The sequence below is a fragment of the Ammospiza nelsoni genome, chromosome 25 (assembly GCF_027579445.1).
Source record: "Ammospiza nelsoni isolate bAmmNel1 chromosome 25, bAmmNel1.pri, whole genome shotgun sequence".
NCBI classification, from domain to species: domain Eukaryota; kingdom Metazoa; phylum Chordata; class Aves; order Passeriformes; family Passerellidae; genus Ammospiza; species Ammospiza nelsoni.
Window position 1 is genome coordinate 1,759,204 of NC_080657.1, and position 15,641 is coordinate 1,774,844.

Below are 15,641 nucleotides of genomic sequence, written 5' to 3' on the forward strand. Positions count from 1 at the left end.
CTGAGCAGCTACTCGGCGGCAGAGGGTCAGGTGCTTTTGGTTTGGTTTAGTTTGGTTTGGTTGGGTCTGTTGTTTTGTTTGGTTTTTGTTTGTTTTTTTTTTTTTTTTACAATCAAAGAAATCAAAATGTGACCCGAGTTTACAGAAACAGAATCAAGGCTCTACCCCAGAGCCCAGGGCTAGCTCGAGGGGCAGCCAGGCCCTTCCTCCTGCTGGGCAGTGGTGAGTGGCCAGAACCAGGGCTGACCACAAGCCCCTCTGGCCTTTCCATCAAGAGCCAAAGCCCTGATCCCTCCCCACCAGCACCTCCATCCCCTCCTGTTGCTGTTTTCATCTCCCCAGGTGCTGTCGTGGCCAAAGCCTTCCCATTCTTTGTCCAAAGTGCTTCCATTCCTCGTGGGCCTGCCTGGCCAGCAGCAGTGGCTCCAGCTCCGGGCGTCTTCGGCCCCAGCTCCGGTGTCTTTGGCCCCCAAACTCCTCTGGGTGTTGGCTGCTCAGCTCCACACACCCACACCGAGCATCAGCTTGGCAGGGAGGAGGTGCTGGCTCTGGGCACGGGCCTCGAGTCCAGTTAAAAAAAAGCAAAATAAAGCTGTAGTACTTAGGAAAGTGAAACCAACACCATTTTTGCATAAATATCATCAAGGCCGTGGAGGCTAAGGCTGTTTGCTTCCTGTATTAAGTTAGTTGCCAGTTCCACACTCGTCCGTTGACCTGCCCAGGTCCCTGAGAGATTTGGATTCCTGTCCATGGGGGCTCCAGTCCTGCAGTGTCATCCTTCAGGCCGTCTCTCCCCGTCTGTCTGCAAAGCAGGAGGAAAGAGCCCATCAGCCACCTGAAATCCCAGCTTCCCACAGCCCTACCAGCCTCTGTCCCTGCTGTCCCAGTGCCTCCCAGCTGGAACACAGCCCAAGAGCCGCGCTGGGAATTCATCCCTTGGGAATGCACAGCTCAGGATGCTCAGCAGCGAGGCTGAACCTCCAGCAGCATCACCCCGTGGCTCCCACCCCACGTACCTTGTGCAGGGAGGCTCTGAGCCGGCGGCTCCGCGCCGTTCCTGCCTTCCGTCCCCTCCAGCTCGCTCTTAGTCCTGCTCTCCTCCACCTTGGCATCCCCGTCCAGCACCGGGGAGCCCAACGCTTCTGCCCCCGGTGCCTTCGGGGAAGGAGCCGGCCCCGAGCCCAGCGAAGGCTTCTTGGCTACTGGAGGGGGGATCTTGCCGGGTTTCCTCTGGGTTTGCGGGGCGGCAGCGGCCGGGGCTGCCGAGCGCTGCCCCGAGAAATTCATCAGCTCGGCCACCAAGTTCCGCTTCAGATCAGCCTGTGCCTCGGGGGACGAGGCCGTCTCGATCACCAGCTTCCTGGAGCTCTTGGCGAAGATGAAGCTGGCGGTGGAGGCCGGCGATTTGCTCCGGGGGGACAGCTGCCCATCCCCGGCGGGTCCCTCAGGGCCGGGCTGGCCCGCTCGGCTTCCCGGCGGCTTCTCCGCGGCCTCTGCGGAGGCCAAGGCGGCGGCCTTGAGGTGCACGGCGTGGAGGAGCTGCTTGGAAGGCACCGCGTCTTGGGCGGGGGGCGGCTGCCGGTTGGACAGGGAGCGCCGGACGGGCTTCTGAGGGGCCGGGCGCTCCTCGGGCCCTGCTCCAGCCCCGGCTCCAGCCCCGGCTCCAGCCCCGGCCGCGGGCTCCACGCTGACGGAGCGCAGCCGCACCATCTGCAGCAGCGACGGGGTGACGATGGGCAGGCTGGCGTCCTCCTTGGCCGCCGGGCCGCTCTTGCTCCGCGACACCGGCTCCTTCTTGGCCTCCGCCCGGGGGCCGTTGGCCGCCTTCTTAAGGCTGATTTGGGGCGGCAGGGCCGGAGCCGAGGGCGGCGGGAGAGGCGGCGGCGGTGGCGGGGGCACGGGGGCCGTGGGAAGGGGCTCGGCGGGGTGTGGAGGCTGTGGAGCCCCGGTGGGTGGCTCTGGCTGTTGAGGTGGTGAGGATGCAGCCCCCGGGCTCGGTGTCGCCGTCTGCCCGCCCGCCGGGGCCGAGGTGGCATCGGGCAGGCTGCAGAGATAGGATTCATCCGGAGGGGGGAAGTCTGCCATGGACAGGTCGTGCTCCTCGGGGGCCGGCGGTGGTGGCGGGGGCCAGGCGGTGTCGGTGGAGGGTTCACTGCTGCTCTGGGGGCTCCCCTCCACCTTCTTGGCCGGCGGGGGAGGCGGGTGGTAGGCAGGCGGCGGCGATGGCGGTGGGGATTTGCCGCTGGGTTTGGCCGAGGGCTCCCGGCCGGCAGTGCTGAGCGCTGGGCAGGTTTGTGAGGGCTGCAGAGAGCCGGCGGGGGCCGGGGGCTGCTGGGACTTGGTGGGTGGCGGGGAGAAGGGAGCAGGAACCTTGGGGTGCGGCGGGATGATGAACCGCTCTGAGCGAGCGGTCAGCACCTCAGGAGGGGTCGGGTCCGAGGCCGAGGAGGAGATGGAGGTGAGGGAGGAGGACACGGAGAGCGCGGGCGACTGCAGGGAGCAGACCCGGTCCGGCTTCTGGGGCTGAGACTTGCCCGGCGACACAGCTGGGGGTCCCAAGCCCTTGGTGGGCAGTGTGGGCGTCCCACTCTGGCTGGAGTAGCCGCTGGAGGGGGACATGGTGCGGTCAGAGCCATCGGGGCAGCTCCACTTGGCCTGAGCTTGGGGCTCCCTCAGCACCACCGTCACCCCGGGGCGGCCCCGAGGGGCCTCGGGGGAGCTGGCGCCCGCCAGGCTCTCGGAGCGGAGGCTGCTGGTCTCGCTCAGCGCTGGGGAGAACACCTCATCCTCGCCCGTGGGGCTGAAGGGCTCGGCCCGCGGGGACCAGGGCGCGCTGCTCTCCCGCTGGGGCCGCCGCTCGGGCCTGGGGGGCAGCCCCAGCACCTTGGGCTCCCCGTCAGCTTTCTGGTGCAGCGAGTAGGTCCTGCGGGGAGGGGCCGGGGGCTTCTTCATCTTCCTGAGGGACACGCTGCGGGTGGAGGAGCGCTCGCTGGCCAGGCTGGCCGTGTCCGAGCCCTCCGCCTGGCTGCTCGTGCTGTAGGCAGGGGATGCACGGCCGCTGCCCACGCCCAGGAGCCCGGGGGCTGCAGGAGCGAGGCCGGCAGCGGGCTTGGAGCAGGAGCTGGCGAAGCTGGCGGAGCTGTAGATGCTGATTTGGTCGGTGTCAGAGCGAGCTGCCGTGTCCACCTCGCTATGCGGCCCCACCTCGGGCTGCCGGTGGTCACAGCCACCCTGGGAGGAGATGGTGGAGCTGTTGGACACGATGGTCTCCGTGGACTGCGAGTGGCTCCAGTTGTCGCTGGAGGAGGAGGGCTCGCGGCTGCGGGGGCCGCGCTCCGAGAAGCGGGACAGGGAGCGCACCGAGGCCGGGCTGGACGACACGAGGCTGCAGCGGCTCAGCGTCCGCACGCTGCTGCTCGTCAGGGCCACCACGTCCACCATGGGCGGCAGGATGGCGTTGGGGATGATCTTGGACATGTAGGTGCCCTGGGGCGAGATGGACATGACGGGGCCCACCAGCATCTCCGGGGGGTTGGCGTAGGTGGTCATGCCCGGCACGGCCAGCGACTTCGGCCTCATCATGGGTGACAGTTTGGCCGCTGTCTTCCTCCCTAGCAAGCTGTCATCGTAGTAAACCTTGTTGATGTGCTTCTGCAGGGCTGCATCTGCCTCCTCCAGCACTCCCAGGCAGACTCGGGCACCGCCGACTGCGGGCAGGGGCTGCAGGTTCCCATCGATGGTGGGGATGCGGATGGCATCACCCGACACCTGCCCCCCGTTCAGCATGGGCTGCACTGCCTGGCCGTCCCCACGGCCTGCTGGCCCTCTCTTATCCACCTCAGGATGTCCCTTAACTCCACGGCTGTTCCTGAGACCTGGGAGCAGGGAGAGATGAGCTCAGTGTGATGCCAAGGGAAGGCAAACAGATCCTAAAAATCCCCCCTTGCTCCCCCAAAGCTTACCCAGCTCCTTATGGACGTGCTGGGGGATGCCCAGCACTGTCGTCCTCCTCTCCTTCCTCTTCTTGCCAGCCCTCTCTGAGGATTTGGGAAAGGAGTCGTGTGGTCGGAAGGTGGAACCTGCAAGAGGTGTGAGAGGGTCCAGCAGGTGAGTGGGGAGCCTTGGTCTGGATGTCCCCAGTGTCCCCAACACTTCCCACTGCCAGAGGTGCTCTGGGATAAGCCAGACTCAGGCAGTGGAACAGGCACCAACCGAACAGTCTGAGCAGGGAGGAGACACTGTCTGTCTGTCTGTCTGTCTGTCCATCCCCCTCACCCAGCCCCAACGCTCTGACTCAGCCAGAGCTGCTCTCCTCTCTCCCAAGGGTCCCCAAATCCTTGTGCTGGCTCTTGGGCAGAGCCCAGCTCCCTGCCCTGCTCCCCAGCCGCCCTGGCAGCCCCATTCCCCAGCCCAGCCCGGTACCTTTGCGCTGGATCATCTCGGAGCGGATGGAGAGCGCATCCTCTGAGGTGCTGTCCGTGGCACAGGAGGCTGCCCGGCTCCGGAAGGACAGGCTGTCATCCTCCGAGGATGCACAGGACTGTGGGGGGACACAGAGGGCTCAGCAGAGCCCAGGCTGAGGGGACAGAGCCGCCCCAGCCCCGGCCAGGCCCCTTCCCTGCCGCGAACTGACTGTGCAGTGAGACAAAAGCTCTTCCGAGGGCCAAAGGCTGAGTCAGCCACGCCGGCATCCAGAGTCCTCCCACCAGGAGCAGGGCTGGGAGCAGCCCCTGGGACCCCTCATGGCTCTGCAGCCCCCCCGAGGGCAGGAGAGACGGGGCTGGGGTGTGCAAGGAGCACCTGAAGGAGCTGCCCCCGTGCCAAGCCCAAAATGACTCCGTGGGTGCTCCCAGCCTGGCTGTGCCCCAAACTGCAGGGCTGGAGGGCTGCCATGGCTGGGAGAGGGGTGTGGGACAGGGACAGGCAGGATCCCCTGGACACAGCCCCATGCAGGACATGGCTCAGTGTCCCCATCCCTTCCCCTGTCCCACTGGGACAGGCACAGGTTGGGATGAGACACTTCAGAGTTAACTTGAAGTTAACTTCACTGCCCCCATGGCTCTGTCCATCCTGGGGTTCCCAGTCCCCCATTTCCAAGGGGTTAAAGGGGTTTTCCCAGTCCCCCATTTCCAAGGGGTTAAAGGGGTTTTCCCAGTCCCCCACTTCCAAGGGGTTAAAGGGGCTGAGAGCCAACCAGAGGCAGCAGCTTGAGCAAACACAAACAGGGTGAGGCACTGGCAGCGGGGTCAGAGCCCAGGGATTGCCAAAGCTCAGCCAAAGGAGGGGGAGTTTCCCCTCGTCAGCAGCCAGGGAGGGACACAGGCACCAGGCTGGGTATGGCCAACAGTCCCCATATGCCACCAGGTCACCCCTGCTCAGTCAAGGCTCCCAGGGGACACCAGTGGGGAAGGGACAGGGGGATGCAGGCACAGGGGGACCCCACAGGGCAGAGCAGGACGTGCCAAGGCTGAGGATGGGAAAAACAACTCGTCATGGGGCAAAGGGGACAACACACACAGCCAGTTCCAGCCCCACAACCCCCCTGGACATGGTCCTGCCACCTTGGTTGGTTGTCTGTCTGTCCCCAACATCACCCAGAGAGGACAGAAGAGCCCCCCTGTGTCCCCTCACCCCAAAAACACCACTTGGCAAGGCTCACCTGGAGGCTGCTGGTGTCCCCGTGGTCCCAGGCACTTTTGGTCTGTTTCTGCTTCTCTGTGGAGGGAAGACAGAAGGTAAAACCCTCCAGGAGATCCAGAGGAAGCAGCTGCTGAGCTGGCAGTGCCCCCTGCACTGCCCAGCACCAGCACTGGACTCTGCTCAGCCTCGTGCGCCGCCCACAGCGCCCGGCCAGCCAGGAGCTGGGGACAGCCCTTCCACCATGTCCCCAAGGCCACCCTGGGGCTGGGGACACCTACCCTGGTGCTGCAGGGACTTGAGCCCCTGCTGGGCCTGGTTGTGCAGCTCCTCCAGGTGCGGGGGCCGCGTGCTGGGGAAGAAGACGTTGTCGGGACATTCCTGGCCCGCCGTGTACTGCACGCTCAGCCGCTTCTCACCCTCGCCCTTGGCAGCACCTGCGGGGACAGCGGGGTCAGCTGGGCCGGGGGACACGGCCACGCTGCCACCCAACCCGCAGGGGACAGCGCCAGGGGTGATGTTATCCTGCTCAGCTCCAAACCGGCGCTGGAACACCGAGAGAAATCCCATCCCATCCCATCCCGGTCGATATTCCGGAGTCAGGATGTCTCTGCTGCTTTTCTCCCTGGATGTGGGACCTCCTTCCTTCCCCAGCGCCTTCATCAGGAGCTAACGAGGTAACAGGGCCTCGTTATTCAGCCCTGAATTGTGTGGGGCTGGGGGCAGCTGAGCAGGGAAGGGGCAGCACGGGAGGGGATTAAATGTGGAGGGAACGAGGATGAGGATGAATTTCCCTTCAGAGCATTGCGTCATTCCCAGGCCTCGCTCATCACCCCAAGAGCAGAGACTCCCCCCACGCCCCGGCAGGCTGGGAACGGCGCAGAAGAGGGAAACTGAGGCACATCCAGCAGCAGAGATCCCAGAGGACCCAAATCCCTGCTGGCTGCTCAACACCACATCAGCCACGCCTGGGGCAGCACGGAACCTCCACTCCCAGCCTGGCAGCCCCTTCCCCACAGCCACCACAGCACCCAGGGGCTACCCTGGCATCACCCAGCCCTGGCATCACCCAGCCCTGGCACTGCAGCACTGTGGGCACAGCCCTGCCCGCTCCACGCCTGAGCGAAGCCTCAAACTCTCCCTGCAAACAAAAACAATCTTGAAGAAGGGAAGGGCGAGCGCAGGAAACCATCGAGGCTGGCACCCCGGGGGCACCTGCTGCTCACACTGCCAGCAGCACCCACCAGCCCTCATCCCCCGAGCCCCCCGTGTCCCTGCACCCCCAAGGGCCAGGCAGCGAGGCAGCCGTGCTGAGTCTCCCGCACACAAAGGAGCAGGCCTGGAACAATGGAGCCTCCCGCCCTGCCGCCATGCCGGCCTCTGCCTCCGCCAGCACCGGGGCGCGGTGCGAGCGGGCACCGGGGCACGGCCCGGCGGGTGCTGCCACCCCGATCCCCCGTGCCGCTGTAAAAGCCCTGCGGGCCGCACGAGACACCCTCAGCCCCCCCAGCATCACGCCCCTAACCCGCTTTTCTCCCCCAGTTTCGGCAGCCTGACACCCCCCAGATGTGCTGGGGAGAGGAGCGCAGTGATTTATCCATCCCGGTAACTCCAGGGCCGGGTGACCTTCCCTGCCCTCCCCCGGGGGTGGCACAGCCCCCCTGCCCGCTGCGGTGGGCGAGCAGCCCGGGGTGGGCCGGGGGCTCCCGGCGGGCAGGGGTTGTGTAAGGACAGGGCTCTGCTCCCTCCCTGCCCGCTGCTCACTCACCCTTCTTCTTGAAGAAAGCCAGCAGCGAGGAGAGGTTCCTGCCCATGAAAACCACCATGGTGGCCGGGGAGAGGGTCCGGTCCCCAGGGAACGGGGGGCTCCGCCGCCCCCCGAGGATGCTCAGCCTGTTGTGCCGCTCTCACCCGGTGCGTGCCGGCGGGGCGGATGCCGGCGGCCCCCGGCTCCCTCCCTCCGTCCTCATCCGCACGGGCGGGAGGATGCTCGGCCAGGCGAAGACGCTCCGGCGCAGCTGCTCGAGAGCAGGGAGCAGCCTGAGCCGGGGACGGCTGCGCGGTGGCGGGAGGGGACAGTCCCCGGCGGGAGGGGACAGTCCCCGGCAGGAGGGGACAGCCCCAGCTGCGCCCACCGCTCCCTCGGAGAAGGGAAGAAGGGGCCCCTCCTCTGGCCCCCGGCCCTCCCGCCTCCTCCCACGCACGGCACAGACCACAGGGATCTGTTCTTCCAGGCTCGGGGCCAGCATTTCCCCTGCTCCTCCCTCCTGGACCCCTGGGACTCCCCGGGACCCTGCTGGGCACAGCAGCGCCGCAAACCAGTCGTTCCCTTCCACAACAGTGCGGCCAACTGGGAGGAACTGGGAGGAACTGGGAGGGTTTGTACATTGGCTATGACACAGCACAGGCAGCAGGGTGACATTCCCCACGCCAGCCCGTCCCCAGTGTCCCCCAGGACCCTGCCAGGAGAGCCCCATTCCGGGCAGGGAACACAGGACAGGGCCAGGGCTGTTTGTCCTTAGGGACAGGGCCACGTCACGGTCACAAGGGCTGGGGGAAAACCAGCCCTGGGACCAGTCTAACCAGTAGCTCCAGTGCTGCTGCAGAGGCAGGTGAAAGCAGGGGCAGAAATGCCAGGCGGTCACACAGTGGCACTGCCAGTCACTGTCCCCACCATGGAGGGCAGTGGGGATCTCCATTCCCCCCATTTCCAGGCATTTTACCCCAAAAAGTGAACAGCACCCAGTGTTTACCCAGCAGGCAGTCATGTCCTTGTGCCAAACCCTCTGCCCCTGTCCTGCAGCCCCCCACGGATTTGTTCCAGCACAATTCAGGGTGGGCTCACCCAGCGCAGGGTCCAGCAGCGCCTGTGCAGCCCAAGGGACAGTTTGACCTTGTGAAGGACATCTCTGTGTCCCCAGCCAGGCAGCTCTGGGCTCAGAGAGAATTTCTTCCCTGGAATCCCAACAGCAGCAGCTCCCTGGCTGTGCCTGAGCCAGCACCTGCTCCAGGATGGGCCCTGCTGCCCACTCACCCCCCAGAAGGTGCTGGTGGGGGTGGGCAGAGGCTCCCCAGCCCTTTTCACAGCACAAGTGGAAAAGGGACATAATTAAAGGGCTGAGGATGCACAAAGCAGCAGCCACGTGCTGAGCTGAGCCCTGCCCTCTGCTCTGGGCAGCCTGAGCCCAGGAAGGGCCACGGGTGGTGGCAGCTGGCAGGGACACTGCTCCTGGCTCCATGGGTCAGGGTCCAGCCTTCCAGCTCTGCCCATAGGGATGGGACTGCAACAAACCCCCCTCCATGGCACCATGGACTGCAGAGACCCCATCCATGGCACCAGGGACTGCACAGACCCCATCCATGGCACCAGGGACTGCACAGACCCCCCTCCATGGCACCAAGAGCCCCCCAGTAAAGGGAAACAGCCCCTCCTGAGCTGCTGGGGCAGGGCCCAGGCAGAGCTGAGCTTCAGCCCAGGTGGAAGCTGCTTCCAGGGCTGTGAGGACATTCCAGGTGCTGGCAGCCAGCCTTTCCCTGCCTGTGGCCCATTGCCCACACAGGACCTGGAGAACATCCCTCACTGATGGAGATGTGTCCCTCTCCAGTGTGACACCCCTGAGGAGGAGCTGCGACCTCCCAAAAGAAAATCCAGGGCTGAGCCAGGGCACGGAGGAGCCTCGTGGCAGCTCCACTTCTCCCACTCCCTGTGACCTTCGCTACCTCATCATCCTCACCCGGCCGGCCTCACCCCTGCTCTGTCAACACACGGTGAAACTGCTGGAAACGGGGGGAATCCAGGAGGGACAGGGGTCCCGGTGGGCTGGGGAATCCAGGAGGGACGGGGGTCCCGGTGGGCCGGGGAATCCAGAAGGGACAGGGGTCCCGGTGGGCTGGGGAATCCAGGAGGAACAGGGGTCCCGGTGGGCTGGGGAAGCCGCCGCAGCTGCAGCCGCTGCCGGTAGCAACACGCCCGGTGTGCAGCCGGTGTCCCGGCCCCTGCGCATTCCTTGCGGTGCATCCCGGATCTCCCCGTGCCCTCCGGGCTGGGCTGACACACGTGCCTGGGCCACACGTGGCAGCGGAGCTCTCCCAGATAAGGAGGCAGGCACTCCTCAAGGATGGGCTTGGGGCTGGTACCTGCTGCTGAGGGGGCAGAGCATCACCGGAGCAAGGCACAGGAAGGGACAGGGAACACCGAATACCCTGCCTGAGACAGGCTGGGGGTACCAGAGTGGGCTCCACAAGGGCTGAGACCCCACAGGAGCTCAGCCAGGGCCGCCCAGCCCGATGCTGCAAACGCATCTCAGTGCTGGCCCAGCTCTCTCTCTCTGCTGCTCTTCACCTGGAGAGAGCCAGGGGAGAAAATCCCATCTCGCGTCCCCCTCCTCGGCAGCCTGCGCCTCCTGCGAGCAGCAGGTTTGGCCGGGCTGGCTGCAAACATCCATCGCTGCCTGCTCGGCACTGCCCCGACTTGCCTGCTCCGCGGGTCCTGCGGCGGCTCCTGCCCGCCCCTCCACCGCCACTGACTCACCGCCCAAAAATGGGGAGGGGGGGAGCTCCAGGCGGGCGGGAAGGGGCTGCGAGGTCCCCAAGGGGATCTGTGTCCCGCTCTCGGCAGCCAAAGCAGCCAGAAGCCCCCCTGGTTCACGGGGTTGATGCTCTCCCACCTCTCTGGGGGTCCCTCCCAGCACCATCCAGGCCTGGGCACTGCTCTGCTTGACAACATCAATGGGGTGCACCAGGGACCCCATTCCTGAGAGCCCCATGGAGCTGTCAGGACCCTGACAGGGCTGTGCTCCAGTATCACAGAATATTCTCATTTGGAAGGGATCTTATCCAGCCACTCTGCTCCAGCATCTTGTCCCTCTGCTCCCTTTGCAACCTTGAATTCTTTAGGGTGTCTGGGAGCCCCTAAAGGCGACGAACCCACTCCCTAAATCCGTGTCTCAGCGCAGCATCCACGCCCTGGAACACCCCGGGGGACCCAGAGCACTGCAGGCAGGGTAAGAGCACAATAATATTGACAGTGGCTCTGGCCACACAGCCCCTGCTGCCAGCCTGCCCTGGGCCACACCTGGGGGCTGCTCCAGCCAGGAAAACATCTCCAGCAAGCAAATAAACACCGCCCCATCCCCGCTGCCGGCTCTGCTCTCAAACACGATCCCACGCAGAGCCTGAACTAAAATTAATTTCAGCCGGGAAAACAAACTTGGATTGTTTTTTTCTTCCTCTAAATCTCAGCGCAGAAAGCTGCCTGCTTTCACCTCGGTGAGCCAGCAGGCCCTGGAGAAGGAGCTGGAGCAGGGTGAAATCCCACTTGGAGCAGAGTGCAGCTCCAGTCGCCTCCAGCCACGGCTCCTGTCGTGACAGGAGCACTCAGGGTTGTGCAAGGGGCCCTGAGCTCGCTGCTGTCCCACAGCCAGCCCTGAGGGGACACGGAGTGTCCCCTGCTCCCTGAGTTATCCCAGGTGTGGGTAGCAGAGCAGAGGGGGACACGGCGGGACCACCCCAATGCCCGGCTGTGCCTCATCCCTGCACGGCCTCCATCCCACCACGTCCCCACACCCTGCAGAAGCCACCGAACAGGTTTGAAGGTAAATAACAGCCAGGAGCCGGATCCGGGCGGGAACATCCCAGCTGGGGAGCGCAGGGAGGGAGAGGGAGACACACACAGGGTGACACCGGTGGCACTGCGACCAGGCCTGGGCCACCAACACCTCCTCCTTCCATTCCCCAGAGCTTTATCACTCCTGATGTCCTTCCCTCGGTGTCTCCAGCCTTTCCGGTGCCCCGGGCTGGCTGTCCCCGCGTTGTTTGCAGGGCACCGGGTGCTCCTGCCACGGCAGAGGCGCTGCCTGTCGCAGCAGGCACCTGGCTCCCCGCAGGAGCCAGCCCGGCAGACGGATTAAGGACAAGACGTTGCAGGTTTTTTCCATGCACGGATCCCCCGTCCTTGCAAGCAGCAGCTCCCAACCCCGCGGGGCTTTTCCAGGGAAAGCTGCGGAGGTGCCGATCCTCCCTCCCGTGGGGACGGACACGGAGAGGAGCTGCCACCGAACGGGGTGGGGGATACCCAGAGGCGCAGGGCAGGTCCCATCCGTGCCAAGGCAGCACGGCACGGCATGTCAGAGCCGAGATGCCTGCCCGGGCACCACCGGGAAGGGCTCGGTGTCCCGGGCAGCACCGGGAAGGGCTCGGTGTCCCGGGCACAGCAGGATGCTGCCCGGAGGAAGCTCCTGTGTAAATCTCGGGTTTGTGCCCCCGCCGGGACCGGGCCCCGCTCTCATCCGCCCCCCGGGGGTTTGCGGAGCCGGCCCAGCGTGGCCCTGGTACGGACGGAGCTCAGAGCTCCTCAGCCCACACCGGAGCTGCCCCGCAGGAGCCGGCACTGCCGAGGGGCTCCACGGCTGCTGCTGGGCGCGTTCACAGCCACAGGAACCCCTGAGGAATCCGGACACCCCATCCCTGGAAGTGTTGGCGCAGTCTGGGGTAGTGGAAGATGTCCCTGCCCGTAGAATGGAACGCGATGAGCTTCAAGGTCCCTTCCAAATCAAACAATTCCAGGTTTTTTTTCCCTGTGAGCCACCAGGGGAGGCGGGTGCGGGGTGACCCCACACCCAGAGCGCATCGCCGCTGACTCCGCGGGGCGCAGCCCGGCCCGCAGCCACGTTCCTGCGCCCTGACTCAGCAGGGCCCGCCGGGGAGTCCCGATAAGGAGGCGATAAGAGGCTTCGCTCTCCCTGGGGCTCAAGGACCTTCCCCGGCATGGGCGAGAGGCTGGGGATGCCCCCGGAGCGAGCCAGGCCCCGCTCTGGCATGGGGAGGTGGGCACGGGGTGCGCGGGTTTGGCACCGGTGGGCAGAGTTTGGGTGAGCTCAGCGACAGAACCACCCCAGTGCCCACCCTGCCCCTGGGGACCCCGCTCTGTCCCCTCAGCACCCAAAGGCTTGGGTGGCACCCTCAGCACCCACCCCTCTGCACACACGGCACAACACAAAACCATCAGCACCGGGCACGGCAGGGCCAAATTGATTCCCAGTCACCAAAGAGGCAGGAACTGGGGACACCGGTCCTGCCACCCACCGCATGCAACTGTCCCCTAGCCCAAAATCCAGAGGGACCCAGGGCGGTGCAGGGGGAGAGGGCAGCGGCAGGGCCGGCACACCCAGCCCCCAGCCGGTGATCCCTCCGAAACGCTGAAGCGACACAATGCAAATTCTTTGGCTTTGTGGCCGCCGCGCCGTTGCCATGGAGCCGGGGCAGAGAACAAACACAACTCGCCCCATGTTTTCTCAGCACCTTCCACCCCACGGCCCTCGGCCCCAGAGGCAGCCCTTGCCTGCCCCGGCCGTGCCGGTGCCACATCCCGCCCGCTCCGGGGCATCCCAGGGGGAGCGGGGCTTTCCTGGGGAGGGGAGGCACGGTCCTGCTTGGGGACGGACGAGGGACAGCCAAGGCTGGCAGGGATGGAGAGGAGATGGAGGTCGGGCACGTGGAGAGGGCGAGGATGTGCCGGGGACGGCAGCTCCAGCCCTTCCTGCACGGAGAGCGCGGCCAGAGGAGCCTGCAGCCACCCCGGGGAGGATGAGGAGAGCCTGCAGTGAAGGGGATGCTGTCCCATGCGACCTCCTGCCTCAGTTTCCCCCAGCACTGAGCAGATTTCTCAGCCAGCACATTCCTGCTCCCTCTCCCTGTGCACCTGCGGGGTCTCCCCACGCCAGGCCCCACCTCCGGGAGGGTTTTGCTCCCATGGTTTTGTCCCCTGGCCTGTGCAGAGCTGACTCCAGGCCCTGTTTACCCACACCTGGCTGCTGCCTGTGAAGGGACACAGGGCAGGAGGGACAGCAGGGCCAAGGATCCCACAGGGCTGGTGGGGAAAACCCCCCAGTTACCCCTGGGTGCTGCTGTCCTGCCCCATGATCCTGCCCACGCATCTCCCAGGGCTCCTCCTTGCCTCGGGCAGGGCTGGGGACACGGGGACAGTTTAATGACACCATGGGAGAGTCAGCAAGCCCGGGATGGGGGCGATGTTAGTGTGAGAGAGCTTCCCTCGATGTCACTGTGAGACCTTCCCTGCTGGCACACCCTGCCCTGATGGGGGAACCACGGAGGGAGCTCTCCAGGCACCCACGGGGTTCACTGATCCGCGAGTGGGTCCAGCCTGGCGTGGGACCCTTTTCCTGCAGGAAAGATCTCAAAAGATCCCAACCCCGGCTTCCTGCGGGGCTTCCCAGCATCCGCGGAGACGGAGCATAAAGCAGCGGGGCAATGTGTGTGGACAGACAGACAGACAGACAGACAGACGCACAGAGAGAGGGGGCAGCAGCCCCTGCGAGCACTCCCAGATTTCCGCGGCACAGAGAGGGAAACTGAGGCACGGGGTGGGAGTGGGAGGAAGGCAGCGGTGGGATCCTGCTTGGAAAACAAATCAGTGAAATCGGGATCCCACTTGGAAAACAAATCAGTCACTGATCGGGATCCCACTTGGAAAACAAATCAGTGAAATCGGGATCCCACTTGGAAAACAAATCACTCCCTAATCCAGCTGATCCCGTCCCGGTAGCGCGGCTGCTCCCGGCACAGCCACGGGCGCTCCCCCAGCCCCACTCCGGGCTCGGGGCCCGGTCCTGCCCCCCAACACCGGGAGGACACAGCGAAACCTCCCCTCGCCCTCCGCTCCTGCCCATCCCAGCCCAACAGGAGAACTTTCCCACTTTCCCAGCGCGATCCCTTCCAGCTCCGAGAGCAGGAACCCCAGGTGTCCCCAGGTGTCCCCTACCTGCCCTGGGTTTCCCGGCGCGGCCGAAGGGCCAGGAGGTGCCAGGCTTGGTGCCCGCCGGGCTCCTCTTGCGGTGCGCGTTGCCCATGAGGCCGCCGCCGCCTCCACCGCGGCCGGGTGGAGGGCACCGCGGTGCTACATGGCCGGGCCGAGCCGAGCCGTGCCGGGACAGCCGGGGCCGGCCGCGGCTCCCATCGCGGCCCCGGCGGAGCCGAGCGCTCGCTCGCAGGCGGCCGAGCCGGAGCCAATGGTGCGGGCAGAGAGGAGGGGCCTGCCCGGATCAGCCGGCGGATCGCAGCACCCTCCCAGCCCCATCCCCGCGCCGGGGATGCCGGGGTGGTGCAGGGAGGCCGAGCGGGCTCGGGGAGACGCCCCGGTGGCCAAACAGCCCCGAGCAGCGCGGGGGTTTCGCCTCCCTGGAGTTCGCCACCGCTCCGGCTGTCCCCGGCTCCAGCTGCTACAGCACTCCCCGGGTGGGTTTTGGGGATGGGGAGACCCCCCCAGCCCGGCCAGGGTTAGGACAGGGTTACTATCAAGGCTATCGGAGCAAAGCGCCCGAGGCCACGGGCTGGGTCGTGCCGCTGCCCAAAGCCGGGGCGAGCACCCACATGCCAGCCTGGCGTGGGTGGCAACCCCCGGCACCCTCCCCACGGCCCCTCCTGGCTCTGGGGAGAGTCACGAGCACCTTGCTCACACTGCCGGCACCTTCCTGCCCTCCCCCGTGCACCTCAGCCTCTCCCTGCTCCATGACTGGCAGAAAAACCCCGGGAACTGCTGCCCCAAAAACCCCGGGAACTGCTGCCCCAAAAGCCCCGGGAATTGCTGGCAGAAAAACCCCGGGAATTGCTGGCAGAAAAACCCCGGGAATCGCTGCTCCAAAACCCCCGGGAATTGCTGCCCCAAAACCCCAGGAATTGCTGGCAGAAAAACCCCGGGAATCGCTGCTCCAAAACCCCCGGGAATTGCTGCCCCAAAATCTGCCCACACCACCCGGCCAAGCCCCTCCACGGCCCCTTCCCCAAGGCCACTTTCCCCTCCTGGTTTTTAATGAGAACATTAAATGCTGCGAGGGCAGGGAGGGGTCAGCCAGGCAGGCAGCGGTGGGCAATTCCTGCTGGCAATGTTTATGTTCCTTAGGTGATTCATCAAAGGCTGGGATAAATAGGAAGGAGGGTTTTGTGGGAAAGGCACAGAACCGGGGAGGTGGTGGAAGGAAGAAAGGAAA

At 65.5% G+C, this 15,641-nt stretch overlaps 1 protein-coding gene across 1 annotated transcript; it reads right to left on the reverse strand.

Annotated features, from left to right (window-relative positions):
- Positions 1–50: 50 nt before the first annotated feature.
- NHSL3 (NHS like 3) lies at positions 51–7,486 on the reverse strand. Its single transcript, XM_059488925.1, has 7 exons — positions 7,406–7,486; positions 5,919–6,074; positions 5,660–5,715; positions 4,423–4,540; positions 3,963–4,079; positions 1,017–3,875; positions 51–802 (listed from the first exon to the last, which is right to left on the reverse strand). Exons 1-7 carry the CDS (start codon positions 7,461–7,463, stop codon positions 780–782), a joined length of 3,387 nt encoding a protein of 1,128 aa, XP_059344908.1. The 5' UTR covers positions 7,464–7,486; the 3' UTR covers positions 51–779.
- Between the last annotated feature and the right edge of the window lie 8,155 nt (positions 7,487–15,641).